Source organism: Zosterops lateralis, assembly GCF_965231275.1.
Source record: "Zosterops lateralis genome assembly, chromosome: 2".
Lineage (NCBI taxonomy): Eukaryota > Metazoa > Chordata > Aves > Passeriformes > Zosteropidae > Zosterops > Zosterops lateralis.
This window is the reverse complement of record NC_139763.1, coordinates 62,258,708-62,281,766: the sequence shown is the minus strand read 5'-3', so window position 1 is coordinate 62,281,766 and position 23,059 is coordinate 62,258,708. Positions and strand designations below refer to the sequence as shown.

The following is a 23,059-nucleotide window of genomic DNA, read 5'->3' as shown; positions in this document are numbered from 1 at the left end:
GAATCAGAAAAAATAATATTTGGGGTTTTATTTACATTTGAAATAGACATTCTGAAACTCCTGTGTATTGGTATATCACAGAGAACATTGTCTCAAAACACTGCCTCCATAAATCATTATCATTCCCAATAAAATGCCAGAAAACAAGCAGCATGACTGGGAAGGTAGGAGGAAGATGTATGATGACACCTGAGGAAGACGGATGAGAAAGCACTCCGAAAAAGAAACTGCAGCTGCCTTTCTGAAATTGCGTAATATTCTGTAGAACTAGACAGTTGATTTCTTTTCCCAAAAATGTTCATAGTAGGAGTACCACACACAGCTAATGCAACAGTCTCCCAAGAAGCTGTTTCTATCTGTGCTGCTCAAGGCTGGTACAATAATTATAGCTATAAACAGCAGCTACTCATTTAAAACAGTATTACGACATGATGATATGCAAGCTCAACACACTAGGATTTCAAAACCAAGTCGTTAGAAGATGACTCCTATAAACTGAGTCATTCTGAATGTCTATAAGCTTCTCCTGATAATGCTAAAAATTACCACAATATTGCCGTGTTCACTGGTGGTGTGACTTTGGGGGACATAATCTTGGTTTAGACACAGTTCATGAAAGCCATCATCTTTCTGGGCATTAAAGGGGGATTCCACTAGTTGCACGCCAAACATTATTTCAGTTTTGTGAAAAGCTAGATCACTATGGTTTTCCAGGATACATTTTTTTTTTTCCCTTTGACACTACCAAACTTTCAGTGGCAGCTTTGTTCCAGGTATGGAGAGCCTGCTCTAACTGAGGCACAAGGTCTTCTTGCTCACAGCTCCTGAGGAGAGATTTGACATCCTGTGTAAGGGAGTGGCACTTGACCACCAACAGAAACACATCAAGGAGAAAAGAATTCAGATTTAAAAACCCAAGGCTACTTGCTGGGTAAATGCCCCAGGAAGATCAAGTCCCAAGGAGCTTGCTAGAGTCTGGAGTCTGATGCTCAGGGAAGTCTGCAGTGCTGGACTCCCCCAGCTGTGAGAATGGGAAGGAAGAAGTGTGGTGAGAGAGCTTATGAGCACTATGAGATGAAGAGAAAAGGACTCAGTGTCACTCAGTGTCAGCTGAGGGTCTTGGTTTTGTGATGAAAACAGAAGCCCACACAAGTTATACAATACAAATTATATCTAATAATACTGAAATTATTAAATAAATAATAGGAGAAAAAAATTACAAAATTCTCCTTTTGCTTTTCATATGCTGGCTTACAAAGAGAAAATTTTCTTTACTGTAGCCAAAGTCAGAGGAATTAGCTTTTTAAAAAAAATTGTTTAATAGAAAACTTCAAGCGACAAATCTCCTGCTGCAGCTCCACAGAAATCTATTTGTTAGCTCCTAGGAGGTTCTTAATTTTATACTTTAGTGAACAGATGAAATGGAAAAAAAAAAAAAGTACAGGTCAGAGGTGGATACAGACTCTCTCAATTAGGAAGAAAAAATAAGCAAACAAACTAGCAATGAACAGGCTAAGCATGAAAAGATGGAAACAGACCAAGCAACTATAACACCAAATCCAGTCATTTATTGCTTCTCTACTACTTAAATAAGGCCTTTGGCAAGTACTAGGGATAAAGCAGTACATTTTCTCAGTGCTGAAACCGGTAATCTCAGAGGAGACAAATTAAAGGTCCTGCCGGCCAGATTGATAAGAATCAGCTAAAAAGAGGAAAAAGTACTCTTGAGGTTAGAAGTCCTATCAATACTAACATTATCTAAGGCCTGCAGCACTGCCAGGTCTTGTGACATTTCCAACACATTTTCTAAAATGAACAGCAAATAAAGTTCTTTCCCAACAGGGCAGAAATCTAACATATAGGCTATCTTATGCCTTCCCATATGATGATTAAAGACCACTTCTACAACTTTTCTGCCACGCTAAGATTATGATTTCTGGGTTTGCCCACAGAAGTCCCTCAGACAACCTACATGAGTAGGACAATATGCCGAAGCACAGCTACACACTGCTCCTGCATCACCACTGCTATTGGCAGGATGCTGGGGCTGGAAAAGCCTGACAGCTCAGGAAGAGCACAAAATGAGCTTTGCTAGACTGTTTCCTGACTCAAGCATACAGAAAGCTCAGGTCCTCCAACTGCACTACTGCCTCCAGTGTTCCTGCAGCTGCAGTTACCAAAGGCAAAGATAAATTACTACACATAATATTGGAAGAGTAGGGTCTCGTCTTTGCTTTAATTGCTTTCCCCCAAAAAAGTTATTTCCATGTGTAAAAAGAAGAAACTTTTAATCAAATAGCCCTGGTGGAAGCTGTGTAACAACAGTATAGAACTGGAGGAATAAAAAAAAGGCAGGTGGGAGCAAGAGAGAAATAAAGCCTGAGTGTAACTGCACTGGATCAGACTAAAGGTCTGCTTTGCTCAGCATCATGACTCCAGTGAAGTGGTCACAAGTGGACATCTATGAAGAAACCTAAGGGCAGTGCAGACACTACTGGGTATGCATCCCAGTGTCCACCTGGCTTTTGTGGCCTGGGGTGTCTCAAATCAGTTGTCCCTCCAATCTTAGTCCCCTTAGGTGGATTTTGGCTGAGGAGAAGCAAAACAGAACCCAGAAATGTGAGTTCATAGCCCAGAAAGTCAATCCTATCCTGAGCTGCATGAAAAGAGGAGTGGCCAGCAGGTCAAGGGAAGAGATCCTGCCCCTCTCTGCTCTCTTGAAACCCCATGTGGAATATTGCTTCCACCTCTGGGGTCTCCAGCATAAAAAGGACACAATCCTGTTGGACTGGTCCAGAGAAGGGCCACAAAGGTGATCAGAGGGCTGGAGCACCTCTCCTATGAGCATAGGCTGAGAGTTGGGATTGTTCAGCCAGGAGAAAAGAGGGCTCCAGGGTGACCTTAGAGCACCTTCCAGTACCTAAAGGGGGCTATAGAAGAGATACTTTTGACAAGGGAATGTCATGAGAGGACAAGGGACAAAGGCTTCTTAAAAGAGAAAAAAGGTAGATTTAGATTATATATTAAGAAGAAATTCTTTACTGTGAGCATGGTGAGACACTGGAAAAGATCTGCACAGAAAAGTTGTGAGTGCCGCATCCCTGGAAGTGTTCCAGGCCAGGCTGGATGGGGCCCTGAGCAACCTGGTCTAGTGGAAGGTGTCCCTGCCCATGGCAGGGGGGTTGGAACCAGATGATCTTTAAAGTCTTTAAGACAACCCAAACAATTCTATCATTCTATGATCTTTCATATCCCTTTCGTCTCCTAAGGTTGTGTCAGCCTTTAGCAAATACCACCTTGATGTCCACATCTTCTGTCAAGGAATTCAATTACATTGTGAATGCAGAACCACCTCATTTTATTTACTTTGAAACTGACTTCTGCAAGCCTTACATCTGTTACATGTCAATCTTGTACTGGCCAAGACAGAAGACATCTGATCTTCCTCTGCCCCTTTGATCCATCATTCAAGGCTCTGAATTTACAGTACTCCAAAAGTATGAATCCATCAAATGTGATCATGCTGGTAGGTGGGTGAACTGCAATAATTGGCAAAATACCTCATAGAAGACAAACACAATTTGTAAAGTTATGATCTGCAATGCCTGAAATGGCTAAGATTCCTGGAATTCCTCAAGAGTCATGAGGAAAACAAAGAACTCGGGTACAAGTCAAAAGCACGCTTCTGTTTAGTTCAGTACTTCTACAAGCTGGACATGGACATCATAGAAGGACAAAATATGGTCATGGGATTAACTCCTATTGTTTTGTATCAGGTTCTGTTCTCAGGAGAGAAACTATACAAGTCGGTTCAGACATACATGTTAGACTATTCATACAATATACTAAAATAAATAGCCAGACACTAAGGACACCAAGGACATTTGCGCAAATTCTCAAAAAATTTAATTCCAGTTAGTGCCGATCTACATTGAATCCATAAAATTTTGCTATTCTACCACTGCATCTTCCCTGTTCCTCCACAATATTTATTATAACCAGTACCGTAGACTTTGACTACACATACCTTAAAGCAGGAGTCATTGCTTCTTTGTGTATTTCAACAGCTGCCAATGGAGTCTCACATTGATTATGGCTCCTGGAAAGCTACTGGGAAGCTTGTATTTTAAGTTGTGTTGTATTTACATGCCAACAAACCCAGTTATACTTTCAAGACAAAAACTGTTTCTGCATCTTGAAAATGGCAGAATCTGCATCCAAATTATCTTCAACACCGAGTGGCAAGCTAGTATTTAAATTAAAAGTTACTGTTTTATTCCTCCTGACAATCATTTATCAGTTAAAGTTTTGCTTTTGAAGTTTAATTAACTGCTTGAAAGAGCACAAAATCAAATGTGCATTTAGCAGCTTTATACCATCCCATGTTATATCATAAGAAGTCTCTATCTTTACCAAAAAATTGCTGATTTTATCACATGGAGTTCAGCGGTTATCATCACGCTTACAATGAATTTCAAATATTCCAACATGTGTATAATCAACATGTGAATCCTTTTTTTACTACAATATCAAGAAATTGAGGAAGTGTTATCTACAAACAGTTTGAATGTTGTATATTTGTGTCTGCAGTCACACTCATATGCTCACAATTGGTAAAATTTTAATACTAAATTCACCCTATATTGTCTGTCTACGTGCTCCAAGCTTGGGCAATATTATATACTCAGTTGCTGCCCATGCAGATTCCATATAATGCACTTCCACAAGGACAGCACTTAATGCACTTGCTCTTGCATGAGAATGCATTTCTTTACTGTATCATTCTCAGCAGACTACAGAGGCTCCGAGCAGCATCTTCTGCATATTTTTATTGGGGGGGAGCAGGTAACACTTTATACTGGCACAAATGTTGGTTTTCACAGCTTCTGTCACCACTGACAGCACTTTCAGGTAGGTGCAAGCAATGCCATAAACAAACAAGAGCCATATACACATATTTGGATTTAAATTGCTTGCTCATCCTCATATAGGTCCAAGCAAAGTCAATCCTCATTTCTCTTTTCCTATAGCTTACTGTGTCACTTGCTATCCTCCTTTCCCTTTCAGCATAAACCAGCCTTCAGGCATTAAATAACACTAGTTGAATCACCAAGCACTGTTTACCACAAGCTCTAAACAAATAGGATTTCTGTATGGAAAAACTGATCTAAAATTATAAAATGCAAAAGGAACTCAAATTTAGTTTAAGGAAACTTGTCTCACATATGTTTTCATTCCTGAATATTTGACTGCAAACATCATTCCAGATATTATGGATACTAAAGATTTTACATGGGCTCAACCAACAGAGACCCCTCATAAAAGAAAAATCCATGAGGTCCTGTTAAGTAAAACACCATCACTTGTGGTTCTGCAGCTCCCTGAGCTGTGAATCATTAATGGCTGGAAGAAGCTGGAACAGGTTGCCCAGAGAGGAGGCAGATGCTCATCTCTGGAAACATTCAAGTTTGGGTTGGACAGGGGTCTGTTTTAGTTGAAGATGCCCCTGCTCATTGCGGGAGTGTTGGACTAGGTGAGCTTTAAGGGTCCCTTTCAAAACCAAACTGTTATATGATCCTATGAGAAGTATCTTGGGGAGACACTATTGTGTTTCTACCCTGTTCTACTCAGCTCAAGGTATCTGCTGCTGACCACCACTGAGGACAGGACACCAGCCAGATGACCTTTAGTCTCATCCAGTATCACTCAGTCTCTCTCAAACAGCATCATGTAGAGTAGCAACACTATCATGGCTTTTCTAGGTGGTTTAGAATTATCCCAACAATAAATGTGATTAAAAAATGTCATGCATAATACTAAGGATTTATGACAAAACTTCTGAAGTTTGATAGCACCTTACCAATGTAAAAATGTTTTAAGGATGTAAATCAAATGGTTTCTGAATGTCATATCTGATTTACTTTCTTTACTTACTATGAATAAACCTTACATATTTTACATATACCTTACATAATACCCAAAAGGATATTTTTATGCTAACATGCTAAATAAATACATAAAAGACATCATCTTTGCCTCAAAAGTACTTGATGTAGGCCAAGAAACAGTAGATTAACAGAAAAATTGCGTACTAAATAACCTCAGTTACTTGAGAGGTAGCTTGGAAAAGGTCATCTGATTTTGAGAAAAAAGTGAATAAGCAAAAAATGTAACTGATGGCTGAGAGCCCTCCTTTATATGCCCCACAGTAACCAACTACTGTCACTCAGAGAATGAATCCATAACCAGTTTGATTCCATCAAATGGATTTACAACTCATCTTGTCAGCATATTTAAACAGCTCACACCATACAGTAATTCATTCTTCTGGCTGAAACAAAATACAAACAACTAAACACGTGGCCATCTTACACAACATTCACAGAACAAGGAAGAGGCACCACGAGTGAAGAGCAAACAATTCAACCATTCAAACACAAACTGAAACAAACCACAATAGCCAAGCAAAACCAAGAGTGCACCCTTACAGCTAAAAAACAACTCAATGAAAGTATCAAAATTCTGATTCATTTTAGCAGTTAAAATCTCAATATCTGATTTACACGAGACACTACACAGCAGTGAATTTCAGTTTTCAAGTGGTAAAAATTACCAGTCTCTAGGAAGTAGCCCTTCTTATCTTAAAACTGCACCACGATTCACACACAATGAGATTGAACAGGTTTTACCAATTAACTGAGAAGAATTGCAAGCTATAAAACACACCTTGGATTCAGTACAAGTCTGCAGACCATAACACTCCTAACACCAGTCTTCTGAGTGGCTTAGGCCAATATAATAGAAGGAATCTCCATTTTACATTTTTCCTGCTACAGAAAACAAAACCCAAACCCTACTTTTAGCCAGACACAAACTATATGCTTTTGACAATATTTGATGCAATTCAAAGAAGTCAGATATTAGAAAAGCAGATGTCTCCATGTTTAAGTGTCCAAAAAGTACTTTCAAGAAGACATTTTAAATACCCACTAGCATTACTTATGTTTAGGAAATGCTTTTAAGAAAAGTAGGATTTTGAAACTCTTTCACATCTTTCACATGACCCATCTCCTATCTGTGCCATTATCACTTAACAAGTGCCACTCTAGTCCCAGTACTATTAATCCATCTGCATCAGAGATAATCCTACTTTTTATGGACTATTTTTATGGCTGCTTAGTTTATACAATTGGAAGCAAATAACAAAAGACCTAGAAATGTGTTAGAAACTTTTCAACCAAAAGAAGAGAATTCAAAACCTCAATTTATTTAAACAATAAATCGAAAACAAAAAAAGAGGTTGAGAAATAAATAAAAAATCTAAAACAACATTGTAAAGAACATTATGTTTCTAAACCTCTCCCTTACCATTTTATTCCCCTTCTTTTAAATAAAAAACATTAATAATTTAAACTTTTGGGAACAGCAGATAAACAGTTTATGAAGTTATTTTTTAATGTAATGATATTCTACAAAATGTAAAAAAAAAAGACTTTTTTTTTTTAATCTACTAATTTCTTAAGAAGCAAAACTCAAAATCTGCAATATTAAGTAATTTCTTAAGTGCTTCAAAGAAAGTGTCTGTACTCACCAGCACTGCCACTTTCTGATTTTTCTTCTGATTGGTTTTCTGGAAAAAAATAAACAGAAAAGTAATCATTATGTTTCTGTGATGATTATTTGAAATTACACGTAACAACTGGGTTGCAAAGTAAAGAACGGTAAATTACGATAAAATCAAAATCACTGCATTTGATTAATGTTTATAACTATACCTTCTGAAGAATAATTTGCTACCAGAAGCAAAAAAAAATAGTCTTTTAGTGCCCAAACTCAGGAATGGGAGAAACTATTAAAAAGCAACTGTTAAATGAGAGAATTCTATTGCACCGCTGACGAAACTCTGTGAACAAAGTTACACATTTATACAAAATCAATAGTAGGACTATGCTCAAGCAATGTACAGTATTTGTTTATTTCAGTTCATTTATCTGGTCAGTTTAGACAAACAAATATTTTTGTATATTACAAAAATAGTCAGGGTTCTGCAAAATAATGTTCTTAATTGACATTAGGTAAATTTTTGACCTTGATCAACCTCTTCTCTACCCTTTCTACAGGCCATGGAAGAATTTCTTTCTTCAAGATTTTTCCTTTCTGATTATTTGTTCTTAAATGGTACTATAGTCCATTGGTATTTTTTGGTCAAGCATGTGTATTTGTCAAGTACAATACATATAATTAGAAACATCTCCTGTTCCATGTAGCAGAGAATCGTAAGTATGTATGAAACAGATACAGTGTTGCAAAGTGATTTGCTAAAAAAATTATCATTCTGGTGAATGGCTGAGTACAATTCGGAAACAGCTTTCTGCAAGAAATTCCAATCCCTCATTTCAAGAAATGGCTGCCAGCGGATGTATTGTGGTAACCTGAGTTGTAACCCCTACCAAATCCTAAAAGATTAAACCCTTCCATTAATTTCTCAGTATTATATTTGACTGTTCCTCCTATATTTCTCCTTTTTATGCATATTCTGATGCAGAGAACAAAAAGAACATTTTCACTTCCCTGAAACACAGTTGGAAATGAATGGTAAAACATACTTGTCCTTTGCTTTCAACTCAGGCAAGTTACAGCTGTCATTACAGGCTATTTACTTACAGGCAAGAGTGAATTACTGCTCTAACTCAAAGTAATTTTCAAGTTCAGTAAGGTTGATAATTTCTGTCATTTACAGGCTGGGTATCAAAAGAATGGAAAACATGAAGTATTTCAGAAAACCTTTTTCTTGTCAATGATTCTTGCTGCCTTTGAAGACTTCTGTCCCTCTTTTCTCAATAAGATGGCTTGACAGCCTAAGGACTAAACACAAACCTAAAACCCAGTATCTTACAGCTCCTTCTTTCTTTACACCAGGTGCCTGTCATTAGTCTTAGCAGCTGAAGGCACCTGCTTCCTCTATGAGAAACAATCATTATATGGTCCTTCCCAGCCATGAGTATTCACAAAGTGAGTAAAGATCCCTGCCAACTTTCAGACATACATTCAGGACAGCCTGTTTGCTGTCAAGTATTTTCTTGTTGACATTATTTTTTGTGCATATTTGGCACATTTACAGCATGACATAAAACAAATGCCCAACCAATACCCTAACTCAATTGTAGCTAAATGAAGGAAACATTCAGTGCACACACAAGAAGCAGAGAGGATGAAATGAAGAACATAAAAATATACAGATACGAACACCTGTCTGAAGTGAGACCTGAGATGCAAGTGGACTTTAAGCTGTTCAATTTCAACTCAGTTTCAAAGGAAGACCAGATCTACCTCACCAAAACTATTGCCAAAGACATCACACTCAAATATTGCCAGGAGTATCTCTGATTCAAACAGCAATAAATGTACCTCACGTCTACAGGGAAAGTGTGTGTGTTCGTATCTGCCCCCAGCAGCAGAGACAAAAAAACAGACAAAATTCAAGTCTGGCAAAAAAGTAGCATTTTTCTTCCTCATCATTAGCCAATTCAGTTTTGTTATGATTAGGTCACAAGTTCTGCTTTAAAAATCTTATCAGCATTAATATAATGAAGAAGGTAAAGGAAGTTGTACTATGTCTACTTAACATATTTCATTAATGCAGACTACAGCTGCTCAGCCTCCTCTACAACGTGCAAGAGTTATAAACATCACTGATTAAACATCAACAGATTGGGGTTGGTTAGTTGGGGTTTTTTGTTGTCATTGTGGTAGAGGGTGGTGGTGGTGTGCTGGCTTTTTACACGTACATCAGTGAGACTGAAAACAAAAGGTACTTTAAATCAATTAAGTATGCAAAAATATTATTCCCATCATACTTGGCCCATTCTAACAGACCATATATTTTGTGCATTATATCCTCAATTGCTTAAATTTGTACAGGAATTAACAGTCTATAGTTTTAGTAACAGAAATGAAAACAAAATTAGCTTATCCCTGCCAGCCAGCTGAACCTGCTTTACAGTACTTTTTTAACCCTCAAACAAGCATATGAAGTAATTAAATAAACATAATTTCCAATTTTTTTTGAGATGGAGAAGGGGTATGATGTAAGCAACTGCAACTGTTTTCTAAATGGACTGTATATCTCAATTAATACACACAAAATTTTGAGCCATCAAAATTATCTCTGTAATTAAGCTACCTTGAGCCACAAATTCTCCTTTTCTGACCAAGGGTTTCATTTTTATGATTCTGAAAAAATGTTTGGAAATTTGCATAAATGCCATAGATTTGAAAGGCTGCTGTTGTTTCTATTTCTTTTGATCATGAGGCTGCTGATAGGTTTTCTGCTTCTGCTAACAGTCCAAAAAAGACTGAAGTACATAACAGAACAAAGAAGCATTAGGTTAGATCCCAAAACCTACTGGAGACTGAAATATGTGGTTAAGTAACAGCCTGAACAGAAACAATTGGAAAGTACTGTTAATGTAGACAGGAACACACCAAAACTCCTCATCAAGCTGCACTAAGAGGGCAGAACAGTGAGGGTGTTTATTTCCTAAATAACAGTTTTCTGAAATTCATACACTTATCTAATAGAACTGCAAACGGTATTACAAGGCATCAAGATTCTGAGCACACTGTATTTTACTGAGAATAAATAAGTGTAATTAAAGAAGTAACTGCTTTAATGAAAGGTTTTTATTAGGGTTTGTTCCCTTCACATCTCTTTAATGGCTGGATATAGTTGATATTTAAAAATAATATATACAAAATACAGAATAAAAACCTCTGAATATTCTTTTTCACTGGAATACAATTGCACATTGTATGTTACATGGTAGGTGTGATTCACTTACAAACTCAGAAAAGGTTCTTTCATATATGAGAAGATGTATAAAGGAAAAGAACCCAACAACTCAAAACAATGGGAGAATATTCAAGGAATGTGGGAATAAAGGAGCTGTTCTTGGATATATTAGGCAGACTAGTGTGTATTGTTGAACAAGAACACAAAAAATAATTGAGCATCATTAACTGAATTTCTGAAGGAGAGAAGGCTCAGGAAACTGAAGAAAAACAAAATTATAAAAGCCAGCAATGTTCTGTGAAGCATGAAAGAGTGAGACAATCCATGCATGAACGCTGCTCAGAAGCAAAGCTCTGGTATGTGTTCTGTCAATGGAATTCTCTAAACACTTTTTACTTTCAGTAGGATAGAAAGAGCATGAAAAAATTTAAAGATGCAAAAATAGACATTATGGCTATCCCACTTAAGAAGGGGGAGTTGTGAAGATATATTCAAAATTGAAATAAAATGAATCATCTCATCCAACTTTACAGAAATATCCTATACTTTATTTGTGTCTACAGTGTAAAATCTTCTCCACCCATCAGTCCTTTACAGTCTGGGATGCAATTGCCTGCCAAGATCTGTGTTTTCACAAGTCATTTAGTAGCACATTTTTCCAAAAATTAATTCAATAAGAAATTTTTATCATCTCTAAAAAGCTGCAATTTTATTTATATTAAGATCCAGCAAATCTAAACTACATGCTGGTAGAAAAATTAAGCATCAGGCAATTAAAGCAGTACGGGAAGTAACGTATAAACATAATCAGAAAAGTTTGCAGTTAAATGTTTAACAAAAGCGTCTTCCCATTCCTTCAACCAAGAAAGAAATTACTGTTAAATTACAGCATTATCTTCTGCTAGGGTATCTGCCAGTGGGAAGCTCAGAAAACAATTTTAACCAAATACACCCTACTTATGAGGCCCATGAATTACCCCTAGATAGTTGCTAGCATTACACACATAAGAATTCATTTTGTTCAATAAGACACATTAAAATATATGCAAAACCTTCTGCTTTTCACCCACCAAAAAACCACAGCTATGATAGCTGATGACAAAGATAAGATAAAATGAGTGGAAGCACAAATAGCATTGTTGCATAGCAACTGTTGATGTACATATGGTGATGTTTATGGAACAGAATGTAGTTCATATTTAATGCAGAAATAATACCACAAGCAGCCTAGACAGCAAGACCTAGACAGCAAGAGACAAGTGTGCTTTGGATCCCTCTGCAGACACGATGGCAGCCATGCTTCCCACCAGCTTTGCCACACTCCTGCTCAGGGACGCCACCACAGGCCTCAGTGATCTGCACAGCCATGGAGACAGCACAGTGTCCACATGTGCAACAGCCTTGCAAAGGAATCAGGGAGGTGCTTTGCAACTACCACCTTCAGAGTACCCAGTATTATTCACTGGGGCTATTTTATAATACAGAAAAAGGAAAAGAAAAGAAATGGGAGAAATCCCAGAACTAAAACAAAGAGAAGACACGGCACGTGTGAAAGCCAGCACAGGCCAGATTTTTAACAGTATCTGGGATGGCAGCCACTTTATCAAGCTTCCTATTAGCTCAGATACACACTGCAGAAGAGCAAGAAACTGCAATTCATTACATTTTGGACACAATAAATTGCACCTTAGAAGAGCCTACTGCTGTCTATTAACAAATATGGGACTACCAGAGATGCAGACATTTACAGTGAAAGAACTAAAGGATTTCTTCCGACACTACAAGCAAGAGAAACAAGTTCAGTTAAGACAAAGCAAAACAAAACCCACAGAAAATCCATTCAGAAGACCAGAAATTACATCATGCAGAAAATATTAAATTACTTGTCAAATTTGATCTTTTTTGCTTGCTCTAAATGACCTGATGAGTCAATGTGAAGTGCTGAATTATCCAGAATATAAAAACTGCCTACAGCATCTTCCAAGACCACAGCATATTTCAGAAAAGCCATCAAAAAGACAGTCACTACAACATAAGGATCCCAGGGTTAAAGGACTAAACAGGGAATAGATCTTAGGACATTCAATGTGCTCAAAAACAAGGTGGAGGGGGGAACAAATCACAAACTCACAATCAAAAAAAAAACCCACTCTGTACAAAACAAACTCAACTGCTTTACACCTTTTGCTCTGGTTGATTTAAGTCAGTCATCAATAAGGGTATCGACTGAGAATAATAGTGCATGAAATACTTTTTTTATCCATATTTCATTTGCCAAATTCCTCAATTACACCCTTCTAGATGACATCTGCAGTTCCATACCAGCTTAGTCTTTGGCCCACGGTTCAAACTGACAAATTGCTTGTGTTACATGGTGCAGTTTAAAAAAAGAAAGGGAACACGATGCTTTTCAGAAAAAAATATGCTAATTATAATATGAAGACTAATACTGGTCTGTGAACCTAGAAATCAGTGAATTTCAATATCCTATTACTGCCTTACTGTGGATTGACTAATGTGCAAAGATATGTAAGTTTTAATAGAGTGTTTTTCCATGGTCAATATAGTGGGTTTTTCCATGGGGATTTTCTGGCATCCAATACAGTAGAAGCCTTTCTTTCAATTGGGACATCTGTACCAGTCCACTCTTCAGACATCCATTTTCTCACTAGCCATTCACTTAGAAATTTGTTGAAAAGGGACATGGAGCTCAAAACATTTAAGCACATGAGTGTAGCTTCAGAAACATGGTGCCTGTAAGGAATCTGACTGGAGTTTGGAATATTCGTGCCACGTTCATTTTTAAAAGCAAAAAATAGTCAAGCAAGAAAAGCACAATAAAGTATATTTTTGATTGGACTGTCACTCTATGAGCTTAAACGCAACAGCAAAAGATTTGAGCCATTTTGCATTTAAATCAATTTCAGGAAAACTCATTGACTGCTTATGTCATGCTTGCTAACCTCAAACAAAAACAACTTTGACAGGGTCTATGCATATTCAGTGCTTCATCCTAATCATTTCTCATGTAACTAACTACCCTTTGCTCCCAGTTAATATAATAACCTCTACTCAGTAAATCCAAATAACTTTTTCTAGTTGCTAGGAAATGCAAAATTTTGAATTGATTAAATAAAAAAAAATGGATAGAGGGAAAATCAGCATTCCTATAAAATTATTTTCAGAGCAGACACCAATTCAAGGAGAAAAAAACAAATACGAGTTCATACAAAAAATACATGGGGACACAAAAGCATGTTTTTTCAGTCAAAACGCTACAGGAGAATGTACTCAACGTACTGCACTCTGTATTGCATTGCACATTCCCTCTGCCCTCTCCAGCAGACTCAGTTGAAATGTACATAATCACCCCAGAGAACTTAAATCAGTTGCTTGATCACACCAAGTAATCAGAGAGGTACAATAACATTACAACAGTGTTATCTACGCAGAAAACAACAAAACAGCCAAAATCTGACTTCTAAGTCTTCTGTCTTTTACAGCACGGAGTTTGTTGAAAGCAGAAATACTGGAGTCATAACAAGTTTAATTCTAACTTACCTACTGAAGTCTCTGTGAACACTGTTAAGGTCTGTCCTCCCACACTTTGCAGAAGAAATGGATGCTCCCTTGGTGCACTGACTGAAGCAGGCTTTCCTCCAATATCATTGATGCTTGCGAGCTCTTCATTCAAAGTAAATGACACCTAACAGTCACAATTGCCACAGTGTTACTAAACAGACTCAATTACACTGTTTCACAAGTCATGGGGAAACAAAAAGAGAGAACTACAAGTAGTGTAGCACATTTCTATTTCAAAAATAAATGATGATATAAGAGTCCTTCCACTGATCTCTTGTCGAAATACAGAATTCAAAGCTTTCATGTACTTAATAAAATTTACTCAGCTTTCAAAAAGTTGTAAATTACTTCCTCCTGAAGCCAGAGAACAATTTGATTTTACTTATTAAAATATATGGCATAATAGATTTTCAGCCATTGCTTAGTATGAGTGCTGAAAAATGTTTCACACAGCCAGGTGAGCTCAGAAAAAGTGCTGAAGTACCACCACAAGTGTTACTAGCCTGGGACTCCTGAATTGCATACAGCCCAGAAGCTCCTTTGCCACGTTCACACTGTATGCTCAATACAGAAGCTAAGGAAGGGGGAACTGGATAACCAGAATCCCTAAATGCAGGCCACAGCCAGGAACTTGAGAGGGACACTTCACAGCAATACCATGTGCTTTTGCTGAGCATCCTCCTTAACCTTTTGCACTAACACATCTCAAAATGTTTGAAGAGAAGGTAATCAAAGTGAGGGAACAGAGAGACTTGATGCAATTCCCACAGGCATCTGTGGGCAGGGCTACTAACAGAATCCTCTCCTCCTGATTCTGTGGCACAATGCTTCACTAGAGGTATAACAAAAAAAATGTGACATTAGAAACCAACACATTCTAAACAGTTTTTAGAATTCAAAACATAAACTTAAGCAATTACTTACTTCTGTTCTTCCTTGATTTCTGAAAAAGAAAATATGCAATATTTAATAAACATATAAATATTTTAAAATATTTAACGTTTCCATAAGTTAATTCCTCAAGTTTAGCTCTCCTGATAAAAGGGCAAATTCGAATTCTAGTTCTATTATTAGTCTTCACTCCTGAGCTGTTCAATTTTTTGTTATGCTGATGCCCAAGAATAAATGGGGAAAGTCAGCATGTGAGAACAGAGGCAGCAAAATAAAACACGTAAATAAAAGCAAATTCCACAGTTAGGTTTCCTTAAACATAGGAAATCAAACCTCATGTAATGGCACAGAGTGACTCCCCAGTACAGTTTTGTACAGTTTACATTCCTAATCACTACACAAGCAAATACTGTTCATGGATCAGAGAAATATGCACACTGTTGGCAAGAAACAGGATTATGTCTCACAACAGGTGCAACATACACTTATTTTACGCAGGTAACTTTTTTGAAATGCAACCAGTAAATGTAGAGTAAAGGCTTACTTGACAATCCTTAGTTTTCCCACTTCACCTCTTCCTGAAGCTTTACTCCACTGTTGTGACAAGTATTTGGGGACCTAGGAGAACAGATTTCAAGAAAAGCAGATTTCAAAATACTATACAAATTGTATATGTGTAAATACTTAAAATGCTTTTACCCTGAGCACTTCAGAATAAAGTATAAGCTGAATACAGTAACAATAGAGAGCCATAGATGGTTTTGGTTGGCAGGGGCCTCCATGGACAGCTAGTCCAAACCCCCTGCAATGAGCAAGAACATCTGCAACTAGATTGGTTTGCTCAGAGCTCCATCCAACCTGACCTTGAATGCTTCCAGGGGTGCCACATCCACCACTTGTCTGGGCAACCTGTCCCACTGCCTCACCACCCTCAACATAAAACATTTCTTCCTTACAACTAGTCTAAATCCACCCTCCTTTCACTTAAAACCATCACTCCTTGTTCAACTGCTATAGGCGCTACTAAAAAGTCTGTCCCCATCTTTCTCATCAGCCCCTGTGAGGCACTGGAAGGCACCTGTAAAGTCTCCCTGGAGCCTTTTCCTCTCCGGGCTGAGCAGACCCAGCTCTCTTGATCTGTCTTCACAGAAGAGGTGCTCCAGCTCCCTGATCATCCTTCTGGCCTCCTCTGCACCTGCTGCAGCAAGTCTGTGTCCTTATGTTGGGGGTCCCAGTGCAGGACACAGCAATCATGGAGGAAGTCTCACCGGAGCAGAGCAGAGCAGAGGGGCAGAATCCCCTCCCTTGACACACTGTCCATGCTGCTTTTGTTGCAGCCCTGGAAGAATTGCCTTTCTGGGCTGCAAGTGCACATTGCCAGGTCATGTCCAGCCTCTCATCTACCAGCACCCCCAAGTCCTTGTCCTCAGAGCTACTCTCAGTCCTTTCCTCCCTCACCTTGCATTGATACTGGGGGTTACCCCAGTCCAGGTGCAGGACCTTGTGCTTGGCCTTGTTAAACTTTATGAAACTCATGCCAGGCCACTTCTTGAGCTGTTATATACATATACATGCACAAATACATACATACATATATATATGCATATATATTCTGTTAGTGAGAGCAAAGAGAATAATGTAGCACAAAAATAACACCAACATAATCTCAAACGAGAGAAAAATCTTAGTAACTTCAATCTCAAATACTACTATCCAACCCTGAAAGGCAGAAAAAGATCAATATCATATTCTTAAACTAAGGAGTCTTGATATTTTATTGCATAAAATTATACTTTGAAATATTCATTAGAAATTATCATCTCTCTGGGGAAAAAAATCAACCAACCACAGGGATGAAAAGTTAAGCAATTTCTGCTCTGAAGGAAGGCTTAGAGTCCTGGGAACCTCAGACACGTTGAGCAGCAGACCACAGCCTACTGCCACTCCTCCAACAGCAGAACCAGCCCAGGCAAATCTGCCTCCCATCACCCATTCCCAGCTCTGCTGCATTGGGCAAACCCTTCATGCAGCTGGGGGAAAGAGTAGACTGATCTAGCCAGGAGGAGTGGGTGACTTCTATGTTTCAGCTGTGCTGATTTTGTGTTTAGCAAGTGGAACAACCAAAGCAGCTCCCAACCCACTTTCCAGAACAGCTGCACAAAGTAGTGATGAGTCCAGGGACAGGAACAAGACCTGCATAAATTGAGGATTAAAAGCTGCTGCAGTGCTGTTACCTCACCTACACACTATTTCCTTCAGTTGCAAAGGTATCTGCAGCATCAGGTAACCTGGGCTGAAAATGGACAATAAAGGCCTCAGGCAAGCAGCACACTCCTCAGAACTTTACAGCCATGTTCTTTACTGGCACAGCACAGTTTGTCCTGGCTCACACAGTCCACAGCTACTGAAAACACCTGTGCCTGTGGAAAAATGGTGTGAGGCACAGCCAGTAAGAAAGAGCACTAAACTAAGCTATGCCTTAGGGGCATTTTGTGTTTCAAGCAGCAAAGAAGCACTTTGAAGCCTAATTTTTGTCTTGCATAGAGTAAAACTAAGCCAAGCTGGGGAGAAAAGCCCGTTCCAACAACTTATTGACAAAGAACAACCTCCTAACTTCCTAAAGCTCAAATTAAATTAACATTAATTTGGCATTTATCAGTTCTTCAAGAACTCCAGAAGATATCCTGGAACTGGTGCTTAGTTAGCACTTACATTTAGACTCATGGCACATCATGAAGTATATGTGGAATTACTACAAAATCCAGATGCCCCAACTGCTCAGACAAACTAAATGGCAGGTTCCAGGTTCCCATAAAGTTCAGACAACTTTGGTCAAAAATACCACAAAGCACAACAGAAAGCCATGAACTGGCAAAATCTATTGACATATATTTTTTCAGTTTTTAAAATGGTAACTTTCTACAGCAGATTCCATGCCAGATCAGATAGAGTTTTCTTTCTAAAGTCAAGATGAATGCTATGACATGCTCCAGCTGACTCAACAGCAATATAATTGCGTGCTTGCACCTAATCTCTATTTATACTGCCAGCTAATAAGGTAGATGCACATTCAGTATGAGTGGACGAGGATTGAAGGGCTCTCATGGTGTTAAAATCACTGACTTGCTATATAATACATTCAGACTGGGAATTTAGTCAAATTAAGAGGTTGCAGATCGATCATACTACTTTCAGCTGCATGAGAAAGTCTCAAAGAGTGCATTTAATCATCTTTCTGCCTGCAGTCAAGGGCTATGCAGAGAAAGACAAAGGGTTATGAAGGGCTGTGATCAAAGGATTACTTCCAGCTACCCATAGATACTTCAGATAAAACCAGGTGCCACTCACAAACCCACATGCTAATGACGTAAACAATCAGGAAAGACTAAATAAAATCTTAAATGTCGTAGACATCTCATTATGCACCTTTCTTTTAATTTTAACATAATAATTATGGTAAAGAGTCAGGTATCAAACTCTTTAAAATCCTTAAAAGAACACACAGAAAATAAGAGCAACCTGTTTTTTACAGGGCAGAATTTTCTGAGATCCCACAGCAGGATTTTGAAAAATACATACCCACAGAAAGAGTGACCTGTGGACTGAGTGACTGCCCAAGTGAATGTAGCCTTTCAGGACAAGTGGCCTTTATTCTGGGATTGGTAGGTAGGAACACTCCTCTCCCCAAAAAAGAAAAAAATGCAATTTAATCACTCGAACAAATCTGACGTGCTAAGGAGCATCACTTCAGGACCTCTTCCCACTGCTGTTCTCTCCTTACTCATCTCACACACTCACCCAGGCTGCAGTACACGAGGCAGGCTGCAGGCACTGCAGGACACAAGGGCCCTGCTCCACTTCTCCTTCAGCTTGGGCACAGCTCCTACCCTGCCTTTAGAAGGGAACACACAAGCAGCCCTTATCTGTAAAAAACACCTTCCATTTTTTCTGCAAAACATTAAATTAGCTCTTTCTCTACGTAGCAATCCATCTAATCATCTCTATACAGCCGTGCATACAACAGAAACTAAGGCTGATGTCAGACTCTATGTTTTAATTTTTCTTTGAACATACAAAAATAATTAAATAAAGATATCAGTTTTCTATCTATAGAACAATGTAGCAGATTAAATAAAAAAAAAAATCTGACCAACACATTCAGTGAACAAGAAATTAACATTCTAATGATTAACACTAAATGGGCTTCACTTCACAAGTACATAACCAAATCTTACTATTGCTTAGCTTTCACTGAAAACACAAAAATAAAAATCCAGTTGCTTTCTGGATTTGTACTAAAGCAACTCACTCTCTTTATGGTACCTCTTACTGCTCATGCTTATAAAATACTCATCACTACACTTTTTTATTGCCTGTTAAGTAGTCTCTCTGGAATACTTCCTGTGCTAGCACAATGCATGATAAAAGGAAATCAAATAAGCCAGGTTTTTTATTCCATCAGAGCTGAATGCTCCCTCCCTCAAAGGTAGGATAAATCCAGCCTTGTTGTCCTAGCTAGTGAAGATAAAAAGTACAGGTACTATACACTGTCTTGCCTCTGAGTTGGAAGTCCTACTAACAGATGTGATTGTTTCCAAGTTCAAGTCCAAAGGAAATCAAACAATAAAATCCTGAATACCCCAAGTTATGGTCTATCAGTGTTAGCATCTTTTTAATGTTTTTTACTATCATTAATATACAAGAAGACAGATGTAAGTTCAGAACACATCATGAAGGACTACATCAACGTTTACTTGGAAGAGTAATGCTCCAGCTTTCCTTTCAGTCCTGCTCTCTCATTAAAGAGTGGCATCAACTGTAAGCACACATGTGCCTGAAAATTCCTTGCTTCAGGAAGCATCAAACTGTATCAGAGTAAAGGACGAGCAAGTCCAGTGTCCTGTCTCCAAATGCAGCCAATGGCAGTCACTTCAGGAGGAACATACAAAGAAAATACATTTCCCCAGTATGATCTTTTAATTTCTAGGGTGTTTTAGCGGACATGGAGTTTGGCAGCTTATTACTTTTTAATTTCTCAATTAAATTTTCTTGCCTGAATTTGACTGTGTTTGAGCTTCTGGGAAATTTTGACATTCAGAACATTGCAAGAAGTTCTAAAATTTAACTACACACTGTGCAAAACCTCCTTTGCTTGCACTGAGTCCCATTAATGAATTAATCTGACGCATCTCTAATTATGTTTGAACTGATTCTTTCCTGTTCACCTTTGCCTATTCACTTCTTCCTTATCAACCCATGACATTACTCTTTGCTTCAGATCTCTACCAGATTCCAAATCAATCCTCTTGCCAGCCTAAAAGGTAACAACCTATTTAGGAGTTACCACAGCCATTGTTCCTTGTTGCCAAGACCAGAGCTGGTGCTCTCCTCTGTACTGTTCCCAGGTCCACTGGACACTTCCCACAGCAGGGGGGATGAAATCACAGCTACATAGAGTATTCAGGATAGAGGCGACATGATGGTACAACAATATTTTCTCTTTTGTTTTCCATGTCTTTTGTAATCATGTCTAATGTTGACTCTGCTCATTTGACATGTTCTTATGGCGATATCTCCATTCACAGAAAAAAAAACACTCCTCCTGAATGACAACAACCAGCAGAAACCCAACTGCTGCTCACATATAATTAGGATAGTTTTTCTCTATGCACACCAGGTTACATCTTTCAACTCCTAATTTCATCTGCCATTTTATCATCCTGTCACTCAGTATGTCATGATCTACCTCTGCAGCTTTCTGCTGCCAGCATTCATTGATAGTGCCCAGGAAAAGCTACTGCAGTCAGAGCACTTGCACAGTGTCCACTGTGGCTTTGTGACACCACACACTCAGGGGTCAACATGGAAAAAGCCACATGCAGCAACCTGCCCACCAAAAACTCTGCACAGCAAAGCAATCCCCAACCATTTTTCAGGGCCACAGTAAGAACTTTTGAAGTATGATGTACCTGAAGTATGATGGTGTTACACTCCCCTCACCACCAAGGACTAATATTTGGGTACCACCCTGTCCCCACAGGTTCTTTCCAGTTGATGGTCTGAACCTATTCCTAAAGGAGGAAGGGGAGGAAGAAACTGTTTCTCCCAAGACAGAATAAACGGAGGTCTGGAAAAAGAGCAGCATGCCCAGAGGGGACTTGAAGCAGGAGGGGGCAAGGTCCCCCATCAGCTTCAAGTCCCTCTTTCTGAAACAATGCCTGGTATTGGCAGCAAAATGTCTTGGCATCAAAACCCTCCAGGGAACAGAGCAGTGCCAGCCTGTCAGTGGTGGCACCAGACTGGAGTGTGGCCCTGCACCGAAGAGACTTGATTTGATTTGATGCCCTCATTGCCTTTTCATAGCCCCTCCACTGCAGCTGTATTTTACCAGCAGCCAAGGGAGCTGTAAGGACAAGACACTGGGGTTCACTTTCCTTCTTGGATGAGGACAGTTTTCTAATCAGGACGTGAATCTGGGCACACTCAAAACTTTTTCCGACTCTCAAAGTTTTGGGGAAATAAAAGTTACACTGCCATGTCTGCTCGTCACAAACCACTACCAAGGACAAGGAAGAGATGTTTTACTGTGAGGGTGGTGAGACATTGGCATAGGTTGCCCAGAGAAGCTGTGGATGCCCCATCCCCGGAAATGTTCAACGACAGGCCGGATAAGGCCTGAGCCACCTGGTCTAGAGGGAGATGTCCCTACCCACCTCATGGGACTAAATGATCTTTAAGGTTCATGCCAACCTCTCAGCTTTCTGATTCTGTGATAGCTCCCCAACTTTCCCTGCGGTGTCTCCTTTACTCAGCAGGCATCGGGCCCAGCCCCGCGCTGTCCCCGAGGAGGGGAACAGGCACAGCGGCTGTCCCGGGCACAGGGCGAGCCTGACGCGGGCAATCCCGGCCTCATGGCGCCCACCCCGGGCACGGCGGGGTGGCTCCTCACCTTCACCAGCCACATGCCCGTGTTCTGCTTGGCGCCGGTGAGGTCCAGCTCGCCCTTGTCGCTCATGGCGGGGCAGCGGCCGGGCCGGGCCGGGCGGCGGACGAGACGAACAAGCGGCGAGAGCGGCAGCGAAGCGCACCCGGCGCACGGCGGCCCGTGAGGGACAAACCTCCTCCGCTCGCACGGCTCGGCGCGGGGCGGGCCCTCGGTGCGTCGAGGCCGCGGGTTCGAGTCCCCGAGCGGGCGGGGCCGTGGGAAGGGCGGGGTCGGTGGTGGCCGCAGAAAGCTCCGTTATCACAGAATGCCCTGGGCTCGAAGGCACCCGTTACCATTATCGGATCGAACTCCCGGCCTTCCATAGGATATCCCCAAGTGTCACACCATGTGCCTGAGAGCATTGTTCAAATGCTCCTTGAGCTCTGTCAGGCTGGTGCTGTGACCACTGCCCTGGGGAGCCTGTTCAGTGCCCAACCGCCCTATGGGTGAAGAACCTTTTCCTGAGATCCAACCCGAACCTCCCCTGACACTTCAGGCCATTCCCTGGGATCCTGTCAGGAGGAAGTTGTAACTGCAATGAGCCCTACTCCCAGTCTGCTCCAGGCTGAACAGACCAAGTGCCCTCAGCTGGTCCTCACACGGCTTCCCCTCGAGGCCCTTCACCATCTTCATTGCCCTTCTTAAGATGCTCTGTAACAGCTTAATGTCTTTTTTATATTGTGGCACCCAAAACTTCACATAGGACTCAAGGCAAGGCAGCACCAGTGCAAAGCAGAGCAGAAAGTTATTCCCTCCTTGTACCAGAAGAGGTGTCCCAGCATGCTGAAGAAAGACAGCAGCCTACAAAT

The 23,059-nt window shown here is 39.8% G+C and overlaps 1 protein-coding gene across 1 annotated transcript in view; it reads right to left on the bottom strand.

The window, feature by feature from the left end:
* Nucleotides 1–22,341, bottom strand: part of GTF2F2 (general transcription factor IIF subunit 2) — a 78,698-nt gene extending 56,357 nt beyond the window's left edge. The window contains exons 1-5 of the mRNA XM_083883132.1: nt 22,215–22,341; nt 15,810–15,883; nt 15,299–15,317; nt 14,354–14,498; nt 7,592–7,630 (exon numbers count right to left, since the gene is read on the bottom strand). Coding sequence (XP_083739258.1) covers nt 7,592–7,630; nt 14,354–14,498; nt 15,299–15,317; nt 15,810–15,883; nt 22,215–22,280 — 343 coding nt within the window. The 5' untranslated portion in view covers nt 22,281–22,341. The remainder of the gene's footprint in view (nt 1–7,591; nt 7,631–14,353; nt 14,499–15,298; nt 15,318–15,809; nt 15,884–22,214) is intronic.
* Between the last annotated feature and the right edge of the window lie 718 nt (nt 22,342–23,059).